Here is an 18,203-nt window from a genome sequence, read left to right as displayed (position 1 = left end):
TCTGGGATCACCAGGTAGGAGCCATGCTCAGCATTTTAACTCTGAGAATGAGCATGCAGCACATAAACCCTTTTTATCTTAGTAATAGCCAGATATGCCATGCAGAACATTGTGCGGTCTGGAAATATCTCTGTGTATGGCAGCAGAAATCCACCATGCCCTCCTGCTTATGCACTCCTAGCAGTCCTGATCCAGTTGCCTGCCTAGGCAGGGGGCGCAGAGCTGTGGGCATCATCTCAGGTATTTTCCTAAGTGGGCATACAAGCACCCAGGCCCACAAACCCCATTCAAGTGCTCCAGAGCTGGACCTCCAGACAGAGACAAAATTTGCGCCAGTACCACAGTCCAGAAAGCCAGCATTTCAAAATAGCGTGGCTTTTTTTCTGCTACTGCTAAGTCAGGAAAACCTCTTTTAAAGGAACTGCTGCATGCCACCATCAAATAGCAAGAAGCTGTATTAAACTCTGTATTTTTGTGTCTATAATTCCTTTTCAAGCTCTCTCGGGTTTTTAAGTGGATTTAGTTGGCCAAGTGGGAACCAATTTGTAGTAGGGAGCCACTTATTGGTCCCCGACTCCTCAGCCCCAAAATAATCACACAGAAACTGTATTAATTAAATCGCTGTTTGGCCCATTATCTTTACCTTCTTATTGGCTAACTCTTACATATTAATTTGACTGATTTCTATTAATCTGTGTATCACCAGGTGGCTGTGGCTTACCAGCTAAGGTTTCAGCATGTCTGTCTCCAGCAGTGGCTCCATGGCTTCTCTCTGACTCCACCTCCTTTCTCCCAGCATTCAGTTTAGTCTTCCCTGCCTAGCATTGTTCTACCCTATCAGGCCAAGCCAGTTTCTTTATTCATTAACCAATAAAAGCAACACATAGACAGAAGTACCTCCCACACAAGAGAACTTTCCTGTCATCCCTGTAGCAAGTGTTGTTTCCCTTCAAACACCTGCACCAAGAGAAATCAGTTTTTTTGCCAAATAAAACCTATGAACAAACACTGTCAAAACAAGTTTTGTTTTTTTTGTTTTTTTTTTGTTTTTTTTTTTTTTGGTCCCAGGGAATATTTGCTGCCCCAGGGAATCCCACCCTTATCTGCCCAATGATGACCTCTCCCACAGACTTTAGCTGAAAATCTCATTTGTTTCCAGGTTGTCCAGGTATGTTAGTACTCACTGCTGCCTTTCCTGAGCAACACAGTTCTCCTTAGAACTTAGGCTAATTTGTTACTCTTCCATCTCAGCTCTATTTTAAAGTCCTGTGTTTTCAGTTTGTTCTACATCTTTATTATTGTAAGATAAGCAATAATATCCTTTAAGTCATTAGACTTAATTGTATAATTACATATGCTTACCTACATGGTATTGCACTTATTTTCTTCACAATTCCTTTTCCATTTCCTAAGCTGGAGCAAGTTTAATAACAAAACATTAATCAGCGTTAGATTATAGCCCACGGAATTACAATATGTACTATTTATAACATGGAAAAACCAAGTTCATAATGCAGAAACATGGAGCAGTAAGTCCCCACCTCATCCAGAGTCAGCAAAAAGCACACCACTTCTTTCCTACTCTTGTTATAAATGCAGTGCTTGAATCTTAATAAGAGAAAACAGACAAATCCATACTTAGGAAAATTCTCCACAACATATGACTACTACTCATTGAAAGTGACAAGGTCAAGAAGGAATGAAACACTGTCACAGATTGAAGAACACTAAAAAAAAACATAATTATAAATGGGACTTTTCTTCAACTTGTTCAATCCCACTGGACCAATTTTTCTCTGCCCATTGGGTCGCTGCAGTAGCTTATGGAATAGTCACTCAGAGGCTAATATATATTATATATAATTGTTTGGCCAATGGCTTAGATTTTTTTACTGGCTAACTATACCTATAAATTAACACCTTTTTACTGATCTGTGTTTTGCCACATGGCTATGGCATTACCTCTGTTCTGGTATCTTTCCTCTTGGGATGCTGCTGGCATCTCTCTTCTTTGGCAACAACAAGGCACCTCCTTGACCCTGCCTTTTTTTTTTCTCTCCCTATCTTTGTTTCGATTTCCCACCTAGGTATATTATGTCTGGCCATTGGCTGAAACAGCTTTACTTATCAATCAAAAGTAAAACACATAGTTACACCTTAGGAACGATAAGGACATCCCATATCATCTCCCATTTTCGGTCTAATTAAAAAGGAAGGTTTTAACTTTAACATTGTAAAATTATATAACAAAGCAGTTATCAAGGGAGAACCATATTAAAAATATTTATTCCATTTGTATTTAGCAAAATTTAATAAAATATTCTATCAACTGGTCTACCTTTGTGAGTTCAAGCTATATATCTAATTTATCCTCTATCATAACTAAGGAAAACTATAAGTATCTAGTCTTCAACTACATAAAAGACACAGAAGGATATAATATTACCTAAGTAAACAGGAAGTTGTAAGCAACTTCCAAAACTCTAGAATTGACAGAGATATCTTGCTGCCTAAACTATCACCTAAAGTTCTTCTGGAACGTTAGGGCATCCATCTTCAGCTTACAGGTCCAGAGCATCTGGCAGTCTTTTTAGTGAAGCAGGAAATTTGAAGATCTGTTCTGCCTTGGATTGGCAATGTTCATCAGTTGTTTTCTTTTGCATCCTTTAGAATGTCTGGCAGTTTCCTCTGTGAAGCGGGAATCCTGAAGAACCATCTCATTTTATCTTGGCAAGTTTAGAAGTCACTCTTCTATGGGTCTTGTATGTCTAGCTCATACAGCATACCATCAAGAAGTCCAGGCAAGAGCAGTTTCTTGACCAAATGACTAGCTTTGTTAAATTGAAGGGAAGTACTGACCGGTTTTTGGTATCAACTTGACAGAAGCAAGAGTCACCAGGGAGGAAGAAACCTCAATTGAGGAAATGCCTCCATGAGATCCAGATGTAAGGCATTTTCTCAATTAGTGAACAATGGTGGAGAGCCCAGTTCATTAATTATGTAAAACATATTCTTTGAGTGACAGATTTCAGAATGGACTATCTAAAATGAAGTTTTGAATACCAACTCTTCTGCACTATTAATGACTTTCTACCTACAGGAAGTTAAAAAGTCCATCTTTTCTTACAATTTCTATGTAATTAATTATAAGGACTATTGTATGTCATCCCCAAACCCCAAATGATTAAAGTTTCAAAAAAGGAAATAAACATAGTTGAACAAATGCTTTTGTCATATGATAGGGCATCTCTTGGGTATATTCCCAAGAGTGGTATTGCTGGATCCAGGGGTAGGTTGATCCCGAATTTCCTGAGAAACCGAAACACTGATTTCCACAGTGGTTGCACAAGATTGCATTCCCACCAGCAATGGATGAGGGTACCCCTTCCTCCACAGCCTCTCCAGCACAGGCTATCATTGGTGTTTTTGACTTTAGCCATTCTGACAGGTGTAAGATGACATCTCAAAGTTGTTTTGATTTGCATTTCCCTGATTGCTAAGGAAGTTGAGCACGACCTTAAGTGTCTTTTGGCCATTTGAAGTTCTTCTGTTGAGAATTCTCTGTTCAGTTCAGTGCCCCATTTTTTAATTGGGTTAATTAGCATTTTAAAGCCTAGTTTCTCGAGTTCTCTATATATTTTGGAGATCAGACCTTTGTCTGTTGCGGGGTTGGTGAAGATCTTCTCCCAGTCAGTAGGTTGCCTTTTTGTCTTAGTGACAGTGTCCTTTGCTTTACAGAAGCTTCTCAGTTTTAGTAGGTCCCATTTATTCAATGTTGCCCTTAATGTCTGTGCTGCTGGGGTTATACATAGGAAGCGATCTCCTGTGCCCATGCCCTATCATATGACAAAAGCATTTGTTCAACTATGTTCATAGCAGTATTATTTGTAATAGCCAGAACCTGGAAACAACCTAGATGCCCTTCAATGGAAGAATGGATGAAGAAAGTATGGAATATATACACATTAGAGTACTACACTGCGGTAAAAAAACAAAGACTTCTCGAATTTGCATGCAAATGGATGGAAATAGAAAACACTATCCTGAGTGAGGTATCCCAGACCCAAAAAGATGAACATGGGATGTACTCACTCATAATTGGTTTCTAGCCATAAATAAGGGTCACGGAGTCTACAATTGGTGAACCTAAAGAAACTAAATAAGAAGGTGAACCCAAGGAAAAACATATAGTTATCCTCTTGGCTATGGGAAGTAGACAAAATTACCGGGGAGAAAATTGGGATCTTGGGGGTGGGGTGGGATGGGGGTAAGGGGAGATGGGGAGAGAAAAGTTAGAAGGGAAGGAGGGGGGAACTTGGGGAAACAGGAGGATTGGGATAAAGGAAGGTTGGACAGGGGCGCACGGAACCACAATTCTTAGTTAAGGGAGCCACTTTAAGGTTGGAAAGAGACTTGACCCTAGAGTGGCTCCCAGGAGCCCATGGTGATGTCCCCAGTTAGTCCCTTGGGCAGCTGAGGATAGGCAACCTGAAATGACCCTATCCTATAGCAATACTGACGAATATCTTGCATACCACCATAGAACCTTCATCTGGTGATGGATGGAGATAGAGACAGAGACCCACACTGGAGCACTGGACTGAGCTTCCAAGGTCCCAATGAGGAGCGGAAGGAGGGAGAAGATGAGCAAGGAAGTCGGGACCACGAGGGGCGCACCCACCCACTGAGACAAGGGATCTATTGGGAGCTCTCCAAGGCCAACTGGACTGGGATTGAAAAAGCATGGGATAAAACCGGACTCTCTGAACATGGCAAACAATGAGGGCTGATGAGAATCCAAGGACAATGGCACAGGGTTTTGACCCTATTTCATGTTCTGGCTTTGTGGGAGCCTAGCCAGTTTGGTTGTTCACCTTCCTGGACATGGATGGAGGGGGGAGGACCTTGGACTTTCCACAGGGCAGGGAACCCTGACTGCTCTTTGGACTGGAGAGGGAGGGGGAGAGGAGTTTGGGAAGAGGGGGAGAAGGGTGGGAGGAGGGGGAGGGAAATGGGAGGCTGGGAAGAGGTGGATACTTTTTTTCCTTTTCTCAATAAAAAAAAGGAAATAAAAATTCTTAAGTTACTGAAAAATCAAAGTCTAGTATTTCTATTGTAGAGTAATGTACATTTCATTTTACCTAGAAGTTATAAAAAATGGTTTTTTAAATATAAAATAATGATCAACTTACTTTACAATGAGAAACTAATGGTGCATCTGGTTTGTTTGTTTTATTTTGTTTTTGTAAGAAAAGATGGACTTTTAACTTTCAATAAAGGAGCTAAAAGTATACAATGGAAGAAAGAAAGCATCTTCAACAAATGGTGCTGGCACAACTGGATGTCAATCTGTAGAAGATAGATCCATATCTATCACCATGCACAAAACTCAAGTCCAAATGGATCAAAGACCTCAATATCAATCTGAACACACTGAACCTTATAGAAGAGAAGTTGGGAAGTACTTTACAACATATGGCACAGGAGATCACTTCCTATGTATAACCCCAGCAGCACAGACATTAAGGGCAACATTGAATAAATGGGACCTCCTGAATATTGAGATTTTATTTTTCTGTGGAGCTGAGAGGTGTCTTTCTGAGCCCTTGTTCCATAGCATCAGTACAGATATTAAACAGGAGGTTCCCATAAAGAGCCTGTATGAGGACCTGTCCAAGATACAAATATGTTTTCCCACATCATATTAGCAAACTCAAGACCATATTTTAAAAAGGGAGAGATGCAGGGCTTGGGAATAGTTCTTATAAAGATGCTTTAAACATCAAAAGTAATATTTGAAAATTATGTAAACATTATGCATTTATATATTAATCTACAACTGAAAAAAGGACAAACAAATGACAATGCTTGTTCTGTAGGCTTGATGAGAGCTACTGAATGCCAGATCCCTCTGAATACACTCTGCTGAAGGCCAGTGTAGCTGCCAACCAATCTCAGTGATGTGGCTACTTAAACAATACCAATAGCTTTGCATCCAAGCCGAAGCTTAAGTAGGTGTATTTAAATATGTCACAGAAATATGTCATTTTCTTAATGCTTTTGGCACTTTTCTCCATTTGATTTGACCTTATACAAGGTACAAGCAATCTCTTATGGCTATTTTTTTTCTAAAAGGATAGGAATTAACATAACTTTTAAAACTACAGTGTAAAAAAAAAACTACATTTCCTATTAAGACTTCAGCATTATTTTCTATTTAATCAAAATTGAGTCTATTCATTTAAAAAAAACGATATATTAGACCAAGGCAAGCTAAGCATAAAAGCAGCAGATTTTGTGGTGTAGGAAGATCTTCTTTCTATGTGTTGTTTTTATTGGTTGAATAAAGAAGCTGCCTTGGCCTCTTGATAGGTCAGCCCTTAGGTGGGTGGAGAGACAGAAAAGAATTCTTGGAAGAAGAGCAGAGTCAGGCAGACACCATGGCTCTCCTCTCCAAGACGGACACTGATTAGACTCATGCTGGTAAGCCATAGTCAAGTGGCAATACACATTAATGGAGATGGGTTAAACTAATATGTAAGAGTTAGTCAATAAGAGGTTAGAACTAATGGGCCAGGCAGTGTTTAAATGAATACAGTTTCCATGTAATTATTTCGGGTAAAGCTAGCCAGGCGGCGGGAAGCAGCCCACTGCTCCTTTTACAACAATTTTGTATTATTTTATATGATGTGATTTGTAAAGCAAATTTTTCTCATAAATAAGCAACTACATTTAAACATCTTTTTTTTATAAAGAACACAATTGTTTTTTTCTCTTCAGAATGAAATTTGAGCTTTCATTTCCTCTCTCTTCATTTTACTTTGTATTTTCTTCTTGAATACCGAGCAGGAATGGGGATAATCAGAATCTGAATATAATGATGACATCTGCAAAGAGGAGTTGCTCAGAGCAGGGGACCAGAACCCAGGGAGATGTAAAAGAGTATCTATGCAGGAGTCTATTAGGAGGTAGAGACTCAGGCAGGTAAGAAGAGCATTGTGGGGAGAAAGCCAGTCAAATATGCTACAATAGGACCTAAGTAAGGTGAAATGAACTAGGAGATAGTGGTGGTGTAGCATGGAGACTCAGATCCCAAGCATGATGGGAGATCTATGCAGTATTTGGAGGCAGTTGCTGACAAACAAAGTCAATAAGGAATCAACACAGTATTCATATCAAATTAACCTTAAACAGGTTATCAAACCATAAAAAGCTAAGAAGGACAAACACTCAGTCAGCAGCCCTGTATGGGGTATCAAAACCCAGGTAAAAAGAACAAAGTTATCATCAAGAAGGCATGGGCATACAGTGACAGAGTGTGTGGTGAATGAAGAGGATACATACAACAAGGGATGCTCTGGCATGAAATCAAGGCCCACGCAGAGGAAAGAAAACATTCAAATATAAAGAAAAGGCCAACATGAAGAAAACCAGAGGGGAGACAGGAAAACAAAGGCAGAGAGTAGCGGGGACTGATCTGTGAATAAACAGGGAAAAGAAGGTATACAGAGAAGGACTGGTGGGCTGAATAGCTTGTGTCTTAACCAGTTCTAGCAGGCTGAGGCAAGTTTGTCTTCAGTAAAGGAGTAACAACAAAAATTTGGATGAAATGTTACATCCAAAAGGACTAAAGAAAGACACCAAGAAAACAAAACAAAGAAAAAGAGGTCCTCACTGCAAACTAAAAGAGTTAAAATTACAGGTGTTTTTTAAGCCCTCTTGGACATTCATCAAGAACAACCACCTGTGACTGCAGGTCGAGGGAACCCAACATTCTTTTCCAGCTTCCAAGTATACCTACATACACATGCACATAAGCAAAGATTTTTAAGAGCAATTAAAGTGGTATAACACTTCCCTATGTGTACAAGGCCCTAGTCAATTCCCACCACCTCAAAACTCAAAACAAAACAATCCTTACAACAGAACTATTTAGAATTTTGACTATAGTGATTGTGGATAAATTTACAATGAAGACTGGTAGTACGTAAGAGACAAATTCTGTGAATGTCAGTTTTCTAGTTGTAATACTGTACTGTGGTTAATCAAAATGTTACCATCACTGGACACTGGGTAAAGGGTGGATAAGTTCTCTACATATTTATAACAACTCCAATAAAATCTACAGTCATCTTAGAATAAAAAGTTATTCTTTTTTAAGAAATAAAAAGATCATCTTTCTACTTCATTTATTTCTATGATTCCTAGAATTCTATATTATAATAAAATACAAAGTTTATCGAGTCTGATACTAATAAGAAATTAAGTACTGACATAAATAGGGCAAGGAAAAACTCATTCTTCAATAAGAATTCTAATGTGATAATGAAGATAAAACCACTTTGGGAAATATAATGTAGCCATTAGAGTATCATGCAATATAGGATGGAGACACACTCCTTAGATGTACCTTACTATAGTGGTGATAATTTCGGAGCAAAGGTACATTAAATAGTTCCAGTGAATCTCCCCTACAATAACACTATGGTTTTAAGATTCATTGTCCAAAGTCCCATATGTTAAAGATGTGGTCCCCAACTTACGTTACTAGTAGAAAGTGGCAGTAATTTTATAATGTGAGGCCTTTGTGAGGTGTTAGGTCATTGGGAATAATCACTTGAAGGTGACTGTTTGGGCAATACAAAATCTTTTTTTAAAAGTCTATTTCCATAAGACAAATGGCAACAATGACACATTGTCTTAGTCAGTGCTCTACTGCTATGAAAAGAACCATGACCATAGGATATCTTAAAAGGGAAAGCATTTAATTAATGGGGCTTGCTTATAGTTTCAGAGGTATAGTCCATTCTCAGCATGACAACACATGGGCAGACATGGTACTAGAGAAGGATCTGAGAGTTCCACACCCAGATCTGCAGGAAGGAAAAAGAGAGACAGCCTCCAGACCTGGCTTGAACTTCTGAAACACCAAAGTCCAGCTCCAGTGACACTCTTTCTCCAACAAGGCCACACCTCCTAATCCCTTCAAACAAAATCACTTCCTGGTGACCAAGCATTTGAATCTATGATCTTATTCAAAACACCATAGACATCAAATGTATTAGCAATATTCTACTCTTAAAATGAGCTGTCTCATCTATAGATGCATCTAATATAAGGTTTTGTCTCACCTGGCCAGTTCTTTAATTAAGTTGGCAATGCGTCTTTTGTCTTCAAGACATAAATCTTTCAGTGATGCACTCTTCATTCCTTCCTTGCAGAAATCCTAGAATAAAACACTTCTTGTTATTTTTTTTTTTTACTAAAAACAATTGTTAAGTACTTTTTGAGAAAGAATGCTCGGGTGACATTGGAAGACACTGAGAATATCTGACACTGTAGTCAAGACTGTTTTAAGACATGAAGGCATTCTAGGAGACAGTAGCTGTAGATCTTTAAAAAATCAGAATTCGGAAGGGACAGATCTAAGAAGACTTGGAATTTACCCCTAGTGTTTATCACATGCTAAGAATGTGATAAGTATTTTTTACCTGTTATTTCATATTATTTTAATAGCAGTGCAATTAGGCAGGCATTGTTTCAGTTCTTTAAGAGTATCCAGATTGGCCAAGGTTATAACAGCCACATAGCAGAATGGGGTACAAAGATGGGCTGTGGTCTTAAACACTATGCTATGATGTGGGAGGTCCTTCTGTCTATATGTTTCTTTTATTGGTTAATGAATTAAAAAATGGCTTGGCCTATAGAATGTGAGGAGGAAGGTGGAGTTAGGGAGAAGCCATGGGTCCTCTGCCTGAGACAGATGCTGAAAACTTTTGCAGGTAAGTCACAGCCATTATTACCATAATAACAGAAATGGGTTAGTTTAGGATATGATTTTATCCAGAAATATGCTTAAGCTATTGGCCAAACAGTATTACAAATAATATGGTTTTCTGAATGGTTATTTTGTGGCTGGGCAGCTGGGAACCAACAAGCAACCCTCCGTACAACAATGCTACTGTGGTTTTTGTAGTAGAGTGGGTTTTCTCCAGTACTGTAACAACTTCAGAGGGGTCTTTAAACCCATGAAATTCAAGGAATCACTGGAGAACCCAGAATTCTTGGTGCTACACATAGTTACAGGTAGTCGTTATTCACCATGTGGTTACTGAGATTTGAAACTGGGACCTCTGAAATAGCAGCCAGTGCTCTGAAACGCTGGCCATCTCTCCAGTTAAGTTTCCTGGTTAAAATGATTGAACAAGTGGTGACATGTTAGTAAAAGAAACTTTACATCGGTAAGAGAAGTTTAAAAGTTCCATATACAGCATCAAGGATTCTCACGAATAGACTGAAAAGCAAAACACTTAATTCTATAATAGATATTGTATGGGTGTTTATATAAAGTTCCAAACATATAAAACCAAACATTGCTGAAAAATAAAAATACACTGCTTTATGTAGGACAGGGTTCTGAAAACTAACACCTGAAAGACAAAATTAGCTTACTATATATGTTTGTAAATGAAAATTTATTTTAAAAAAACAACAAAAACCCACTAAGTAAATCATTTACAGAGTCCCTAAGATTATTTTCATACCACAGGGGTAAAGTTGCATAATTGAGATGGATTATTTTGGTCTGTAAGTCAAAGAACCAAGTCAGTAAGTGGTATTCCTCCACAGACTCTGCTTGAAGTTCCTGCTTAACTTCCTGTTCTGTTTTCCCTTTTTTGGGACTATGACCTGGAAGTGTGTGCTAAATAAGCCATTTCTTCCCCACGTTGCTTTTGGTCAGAGTGTTTAAACACAGCTACAGAATAAAATAGGAAACTATGCAAATGAAACAATACGACAGCTGGAAGAAGCGTAACTAGCTAATGGCTTTCATTTATGCCTTTCTGGGTGCGCTGCAGTGCTCATACCAGCATCAACTAACAGCAGAAACACGGCAATGCACCATTTCTACTCCTAAAGCCATCTGAAAAGATACATTGTTCACCACCAAATCCTGTTCACTGCCAGACAATCATTAGTAATACATATCAAAAATGTCTGCATGACATTAGGAATTGTAAAACACTTTCTCCAACTAGTCTGACCATAAATGTTTGGGCTATTTTGGGCTTTGGGGGGTAATAGTCACTATAGCTACTCTGTGATTCTACAAAAGCAGTCATAGACAATACCTCAAAACATAAGCCTACCCAGGGGTTAAAAAAAATTGTATTTACAAAACAAGCTGTTGTATAGCTGCCTCCTTCAAAATGAAGCCCTATTTTTGAGGGACTGAAGAAGCTTCCAAGGCTCAGGAAGTGCACCTCACAAAGTCCTACTGCTCCCAAAATTCTAAGAGCAGGACACAGTACCTGAGGAGAGAGCTGCTGCCTACAAGTTGAGGAGGGACCTCCAGGGCATAACTGTTCTGAGTTGTCACCCATAGTGAGGTACATTTTGGTGATATAGCTGCCTTGGAATTTTGCATGCTCTTGTAAGTCATCCCAGTAAACTCACTGATTCACCAAGCTAGACTGAGTCTGTTGGTCTTGTCTTATCTAGGATAGATAACAGATTGATCAATTTCCCCCCAGAAAATGTCACACACCATAAGAAAGAAGATTCCGCCCATGAACCCAAGATTACAAACACTAATGTTAAACTTTGATTGAGGAAAGAAAATTTAACAATAGTTATAGCATTACAATAAAGTGAATTTCATTTGAAATACAGCAGTTAAGACAAGTGGAAAAAGACATACGCCAAAGGAATGTGCAGATACCATTATGAAGACAAAGAAAAGGGCAAAACTAGTCAATGGTCTATAAAAAGCAAGAACTGTTGGCAGGGGAAGTAGTTCAGTAGACAAAGAATGTTGGCACTGTAAAAGTCAGGAGCCCCCAAGTCACATAACTAGGCAGGCAATGGTGGCCACCTCTATTCCCAGCAGTTGGGAAGCAAAGACAGAGGATCCCCTGAGAAAACTGGCTAGCTAGATTAAGCCAGATTTGGCTATATCTGGGTTCAACATAATATCCTGCCTCAAAAACAAAGTAGAGAGGAACTGAGGAAGAAACTTGGTGTCAAGTTCAGGCCTTCATACACACAAATATGAATACATGGATAGGCACAACATATGTATATGCAAAAAAGATGACAAAAAATAAAAGAATAATAAAGAAAGATGAGCTGGAGAGATGGGTCAATGGTTAAGAATGCTTTGTGTTCTTGCAGAAGACCTGGGATCAATTCCCGCCACACACAGGATGACTCACAACCATCTGTAACTCCAGTTCCAATGGATCCCATGTCCTCTTCTGGGCTCCTTTGCACTAGTCAAACATATGTGCAGGCAAAACACTCACACACATAAAATAAAATAAATCTGTGATACATCCAGAGTTTTACTGCAATCCCAGTATTGGGGGGGGCAGAGGCTAGAAAATAATGAGCTCAAGATCAGACTCAGTTACACAACAAATTCAAAGCCTAATTCATATATTTGAGACACTGGTTCAAAACAAAACAAAGCAAAAATGTTTAGCTTTGTTATTCTAAAATACAGAACAAAACAAACTCTAAAAAATTTTAATGACATTATTTTCTAAGTCAAAGTCATAAAAATGCAGACTGATTTTCCTAATGTAAGCTTCATTCTAATATGAAAATATCATCCATCAACTAATAAATTTTGAGAAATAAAAACACAAACAATACCTAACCATAAAAATAGTGAATTTAACTTACTCATGAATGCCAGAAAAGAGGAACATGGAAAATTTAAACCTTTTGAGACACAGTAAGATAATATATTTTCTTGGCAAAGACTTAGAGCACATCTGTTATACATTTTAGAGCAAAACTCTCAAGAAGTCCAGATACTTTATGTTGATACTTAGCACTATCAAGGGCCACAAAAGGTTTGTGTCTTCTACAGGCCATCTTTTAAAGGTTTTTGAGTCTTATTGAGCATTATGTATAAAAACCAACAAGCTCAGGAGACGGCTTAGTCAGTAAAGTGCTTGTATCTTAAGCATGAGCATCTGAGTTCAAATGAGGACAGAGTAGCACTTGCCTGTAACTTTGCAACTAAAGGGGGCTGTAAAGGATGGAGACTGACCAGGGCGAGCACTGGGTTCAGTAAGAGACCTGTGTTATAAACAAAAGACAACCCCATTCCACCCCACCTCATCTCACTCCACCCCCAAAAAACCAACAAAGGAGTGTTAGAGGGGTAGAGGATGAGGAGGGTACCTAACTTTGGTTTCCACACATGCACACACACATGTACACATGTTCACACCCACCACTACCCCCCACCCCAACTCATGCACACGTATATGTACACACACACACAGAAAAATAAATATAAAAAAAGATCACTGACCTGTTCAGCTACCAAATCTCCTGCACCTTTTAAAGATTCCATGGAAGCATCAGTCACCCTGGAAGCCTTAACTTTAACATCAACTTTTGGATTTATCAACTTGAGTCTTGATCTTGTATTTCCTTCTGTGGATATTCCTAAGAATGTTCATTAAACAAGACTTCAGATTTGATCTTAATCTTTTCAGCTTCCCCACATTCCCCATTAACCCTCTCTTGGTATCATGTACTTTATGGGACCTGATGAGAAAAAATTTATAAATTTCAATTTAAAGCGCACGTGTGTGTGTGCTTGTGTGCACACAATCACAAAAGGTTACTTATAGAAAATTCAGTAATTCAGTTAGGTACTGGAAGGATTTTTAGATCACATTAAAAGCAATAAGTTACAACATACTGAGATGACATGGGACATCAAGGAACCAGACGGTTTTTACCCTGAGTACCTTCAATGATTCTGCTTGATTACTCATCCAACTGAACAATCAGTGAGCATAAAGACTTGTATTTAATCTGGACCAAATTTTCATATTTTCTTTTGAGATATGAGATGTAAATTTTCAAAAAGAATCTTTTTCTTTAATAAATGACACATTGTATAAACCATAAATGCTGACTTGCCCAGCCAGACCCTAAAAAGAACCAATATTCAAATCTTTTTTTTTCTTTTTGGTTTTTCGAGACAGGGTTTCTCTGTGGTTTTGGAGCCTGTCCTGGAACTAGCTCTTGTAGACCAGGCTGGTCTCGAACTCACAGAGATCTGCCTGCCTCTGCCTCCCAAGTGCTGGGATTAAAGGCATGCGGCACCACCGCCCGGCTAGTGAAAACCAATATTCAAATCTTAAGAAGTTATAGTCAAATATTCACTAACACTTGTTTTTTAAATTTGTTTTTAATTATATAGAAATGAATTGTTCCATATCCAATTGCACATACAAGGTTGTTATCCCAATATTTAATTTTCTCCTAACAATTAAGAAACAAGGGAAGTTTCAAGAACTTTAATGTAGATGTCATACCTGGAACATAAACTACTGATTGTTCTTCATCAGAAACTAGGGAGGAGAACATGAAGGAAAATACTTTAAAACATCATGAAATATCCATGCATATCTGTAATAAATCTTCATCTATTTTGAACTGAGAAGTTATAACTTACTTAAAAAGAAAACTAGAAAAATAATGAGTATTTCATAAAAGTTCAACTTTGGATAGTCATAACCGTATGTGTAGAGAAGACACTGGAAGCCATGGTTCATGCATCTTTCCTTCACACCTATTCCCAAATAGGATACTTTTGGGATATATGTTTTGCTATTATGTTGTTTTCCTTTTATGAAAAAGGGAGTTAAGCACCACTGAGGAACTGACAGTTATTTTAGGCAGAAAGAATAAATAATTCCAAGACAGGCATTAGCTGTGAAGATCAAACAATGTTTCAGGGCAAATCAACCATGCAAACACAAAGGCAGTATTTATTCTTCTGTAATACATTCGGGAAATGTCCCAAGAAGCCCTACTATAGAAGACATGGGAAAAATTTTAGAACAAAAAAAGAACTATTTTGAATTTCAAAAGGCCTATAGCAAATATATATGTTTATATATACATATATAAACTTTTCTTCTGATAGTTTGTTTTCTGTTGCAAATATGTATATATATGAGTATATATTTTCATGTGCATGCAAATGTATATACACATATATTTGCTACAGATGTGTATATACATATATGTATATATGTATATGTTTATAAATATATACATTTGCTAGAGAAAAAGAAACATCACAAAAAAGCTTTCTTTCTAGAGGATCCTATCAGGAACTCTGCCTAAATCCAGATACACCTATATAAACCTACAATTTGATAACATTCCAGGCAAGAAGCATATAAACAATTTTCTATCCAAACTATCTAGGAAATTTCAATTTTTTAGTTTATAAAAAGATTTCTAGACACCACAGTTATTAACCACAGTTGTGTGAAAAAATGGTATAGCGGGTTCCATAACATATCTATAAGGTCAACATGAAGGTTAATTCCGAAGTCAGGATCATACAGAAGGTCCAGATTAAGCTCTATGGGCTACTAAAAGAACCCAACCTACTGAACAGGGGAAACAGATTTTATAGGGAGGAGGAGTTGGGGGCAGGAGAAGCACCAAAATACACGCTGTATATGTATAAAATTATAATTTAATAATAAAGTAAATAGATACATATTTTAGCTCAGTATCAATCCTAGAAAGGGAATCTTTTTCCAGGGAACACTATCAGAATTGCCTAACAATATGATAGGTTTGGTGATGCAAGCCTATAACTCCAGCTACTAGGGAGGCTGAGCAGGTAGAGACCAAGATCTGCCTGGACTACAAAATGAGTTTAAGGACAGTCTGAATTAGGACCCTGTCTCCAAGGAGGAGAGGGTGGGGATATGAGCTGGGTGAGGACTGGGACTGTAGAAGGCTTACCTGGCATGAGCAAGGCCCTAAGTTCTATCATCCACAGTAACAGAAAAGCAGGAACTCTCAGATGCCACCCACTGCCTGAGCTACTGGGTGTTTTCTTCTGCAGCACAAGTACACGTGCTATCACAACTCTGAGATTTGGGTTGACTGGCTAGGTGGTAGTACAGACCTATAATCCCAGTACTCAGGGGAAGAAGGCAGAAGATTAAGAGATCAAAGCCAGCCTCCACTACATGAAACCTTGTCTCAAATAAAGAAATACCTACAAATAGACGTTCACTGAATAATAAACACTCATAAATTTTCAATTTCATCAAGCAATGTGGATGAGGTCTGACAGTATTGGAGAACTAGAATTACGACTATTCCAAAGAAACCAACTTTGACTTCACCATAACCAATCTCAAATAGCTCTATGAAATGAAATGGTATGGTCTCCTGAGCAACAGAAACCATTTTTTTTTTTACTTTATATACTCTAAGATTAACACACAGACTTTATACACAGTGGGCACTTGATAAATGTGTGATGTTTGAAATGTACTTGACAAAAACAAAAATAGGGGAAAAAATTCAAGACAATGTTACAAAACATGCTCCATAGAGCAGTGCTTTTAATTATAAGCTAGATGCAGGGTGTTCTCCAAAGATGTACTGGAAAACACATTATATTTTCTAGGTCATTCACCAAAAGCATGCTCACAACTGGAAGAGAAAAACCTGAGTCTAGAACTGGGAGCCTACTCAGTTTCAGAAGCTCAAACAAGCATTCCCCCTCTCTCCTCCTTCTTCAATCCTGACACTTCTACCATTCTTACTCTCAGCTAATAATGTTCCCTATTTCCTTAAGAATACAAACTGTAAAGACCTTCCCAATTTTCCCTTCTTGCTACAGAAGAAGTGTTCATGCACTGATCTAAAGGAAATGGAGCCCTTACACACACACACACACACACACACACACACACACACACAATTACTTTTTCCCTTTTCTCCCAAGGATATTGCTGCTGATGTTTTTGATCCTCCTTCTGTTTAAGCTACCATAATTTTTTCTATTAAGTATTCCTACTAGTATCTAAAGATGTACTACTCTTTTAATTTTTTAAAAAAAGGAAAATAAATTCCTTAACCCTGCATCCCCTCCAACTACTGTACTACATACCCCTTTACAGCCAAACTTCTCAGAAGAGACATCCACAGTCTCCAATTCCTCCCCTCCTAATTAGTCATGAACCTATTCAATCAAGCTTTGATTCTACCAATCCAATAAAGCTAAACTAAAACCCATATTGGTAAACTTATCAATTAATTCATAAGCTTCTTTGGATTTGATCTATCAGTAGCATTTGATATAAATGACCACTCCTTAAAATTTGAATGTGAGACACCACACTCATAAATTCCTCTGCTTTCCTAACAATTCCTGCTCCTTCCCCTCAACTTCTCCTAGACTAACCATTCCTCATCACTTTGGAGATCCCAGGGCCCCCAATTTAGAGGGTTTTTTTCTTCCCTTATTTTACTGATGATCTTGATTCTCCTATCTTTAAGTACTATAAGTTGATTTCTACCAAATTAATCATTAAATCAAGCATATCTGCTAAATTTAACACTGATAGATACATAAAAGATACCAGATTCAGTTAAATCCACTACTGAAGCTCTTACTTACATCTCAAAGGCCACCCATCAGCTTTCCCATACTCCTAGCTGCCCAAAATGTGGAGATATTCTTGACTTTTATTTCCTATCTCACATTTGGGAAATTCTGTTGTCTTAACTTTTAACATATACCTACAGCCCAACAACTTCTGCAAAACAATGGCACATAAATCCAAATCACCATTTCTCTCACCAGGATTGCAGCCATTGCCTCCAAATTGCTCTCTCATTTCCAATCAGAACTCATCAACATTCTACTTTTTTGTTGTTGATGATTTTGTGTGTGTGTGTGTGTGTGTGTGTGTTTTGTTTTGCTTTGTTTTGTTTTTTTCAAGACAGGGTTTTTTGTGAAATAGTCCTACCTGTCCTGGAACTTACTTTGTAGACCACTCTGGCTGACCTTGAACTCACAGAGATTCACCTGCCTCTTCCTCCTGAGTGCTGGGATTAAAGATGTGAGCCAACACTGCCTGGCAACATTCTACTTTTTAAACAGAGGCCAGAATAAACATTTTAAAACTTTGTGTTGTTCCTATTTAGAATAAACATCCAAGTATGTACAAGGTCTATAATGCTCAAGAACTGATCCCTCCACCCTAACTCTCTCCTCATTTCTTGATACACTTACCATTCACTCCTAGCATCCATGAATCTGTTAAATGACTACAAAAGCTCCTATGTTAGAGCTGGTGTACTTATGGTTTCTTTGACTACATAGCTTTTCCTCCAAGCCTTCATACTTA

General features: G+C 38.1%; 1 protein-coding gene across 4 annotated transcripts in view; it reads right to left on the bottom strand.

Annotated features, from left to right (window-relative positions):
• LOC121441907 (protein hinderin-like) overlaps positions 1-18,203 on the bottom strand; it is a 247,357-nt gene that overhangs the window by 222,659 nt on the left and 6,495 nt on the right. For all 4 annotated transcript variants that reach the window (XM_041643315.1, XM_041643316.1, XM_041643317.1 and 1 more), the window contains exons 2-4: positions 14,346-14,381; positions 13,328-13,464; positions 9,132-9,226 (exon numbers count right to left, since the gene is read on the bottom strand). In XM_041643315.1, the coding sequence (XP_041499249.1) occupies positions 9,132-9,226; positions 13,328-13,464; positions 14,346-14,381 (268 nt within the window). The remainder of the gene's footprint in view (positions 1-9,131; positions 9,227-13,327; positions 13,465-14,345; positions 14,382-18,203) is intronic.

This window comes from Microtus oregoni, unplaced genomic scaffold, assembly GCF_018167655.1.
Source record: "Microtus oregoni isolate MIOR12 unplaced genomic scaffold, Mior012 000083F_ref0000379, whole genome shotgun sequence".
Classification (NCBI taxonomy): Eukaryota; Metazoa; Chordata; class Mammalia; order Rodentia; family Cricetidae; genus Microtus; species Microtus oregoni.
The sequence above is the reverse complement of the archived record's forward strand: the minus strand, read 5'-3'. Positions and strand labels throughout refer to the sequence as shown.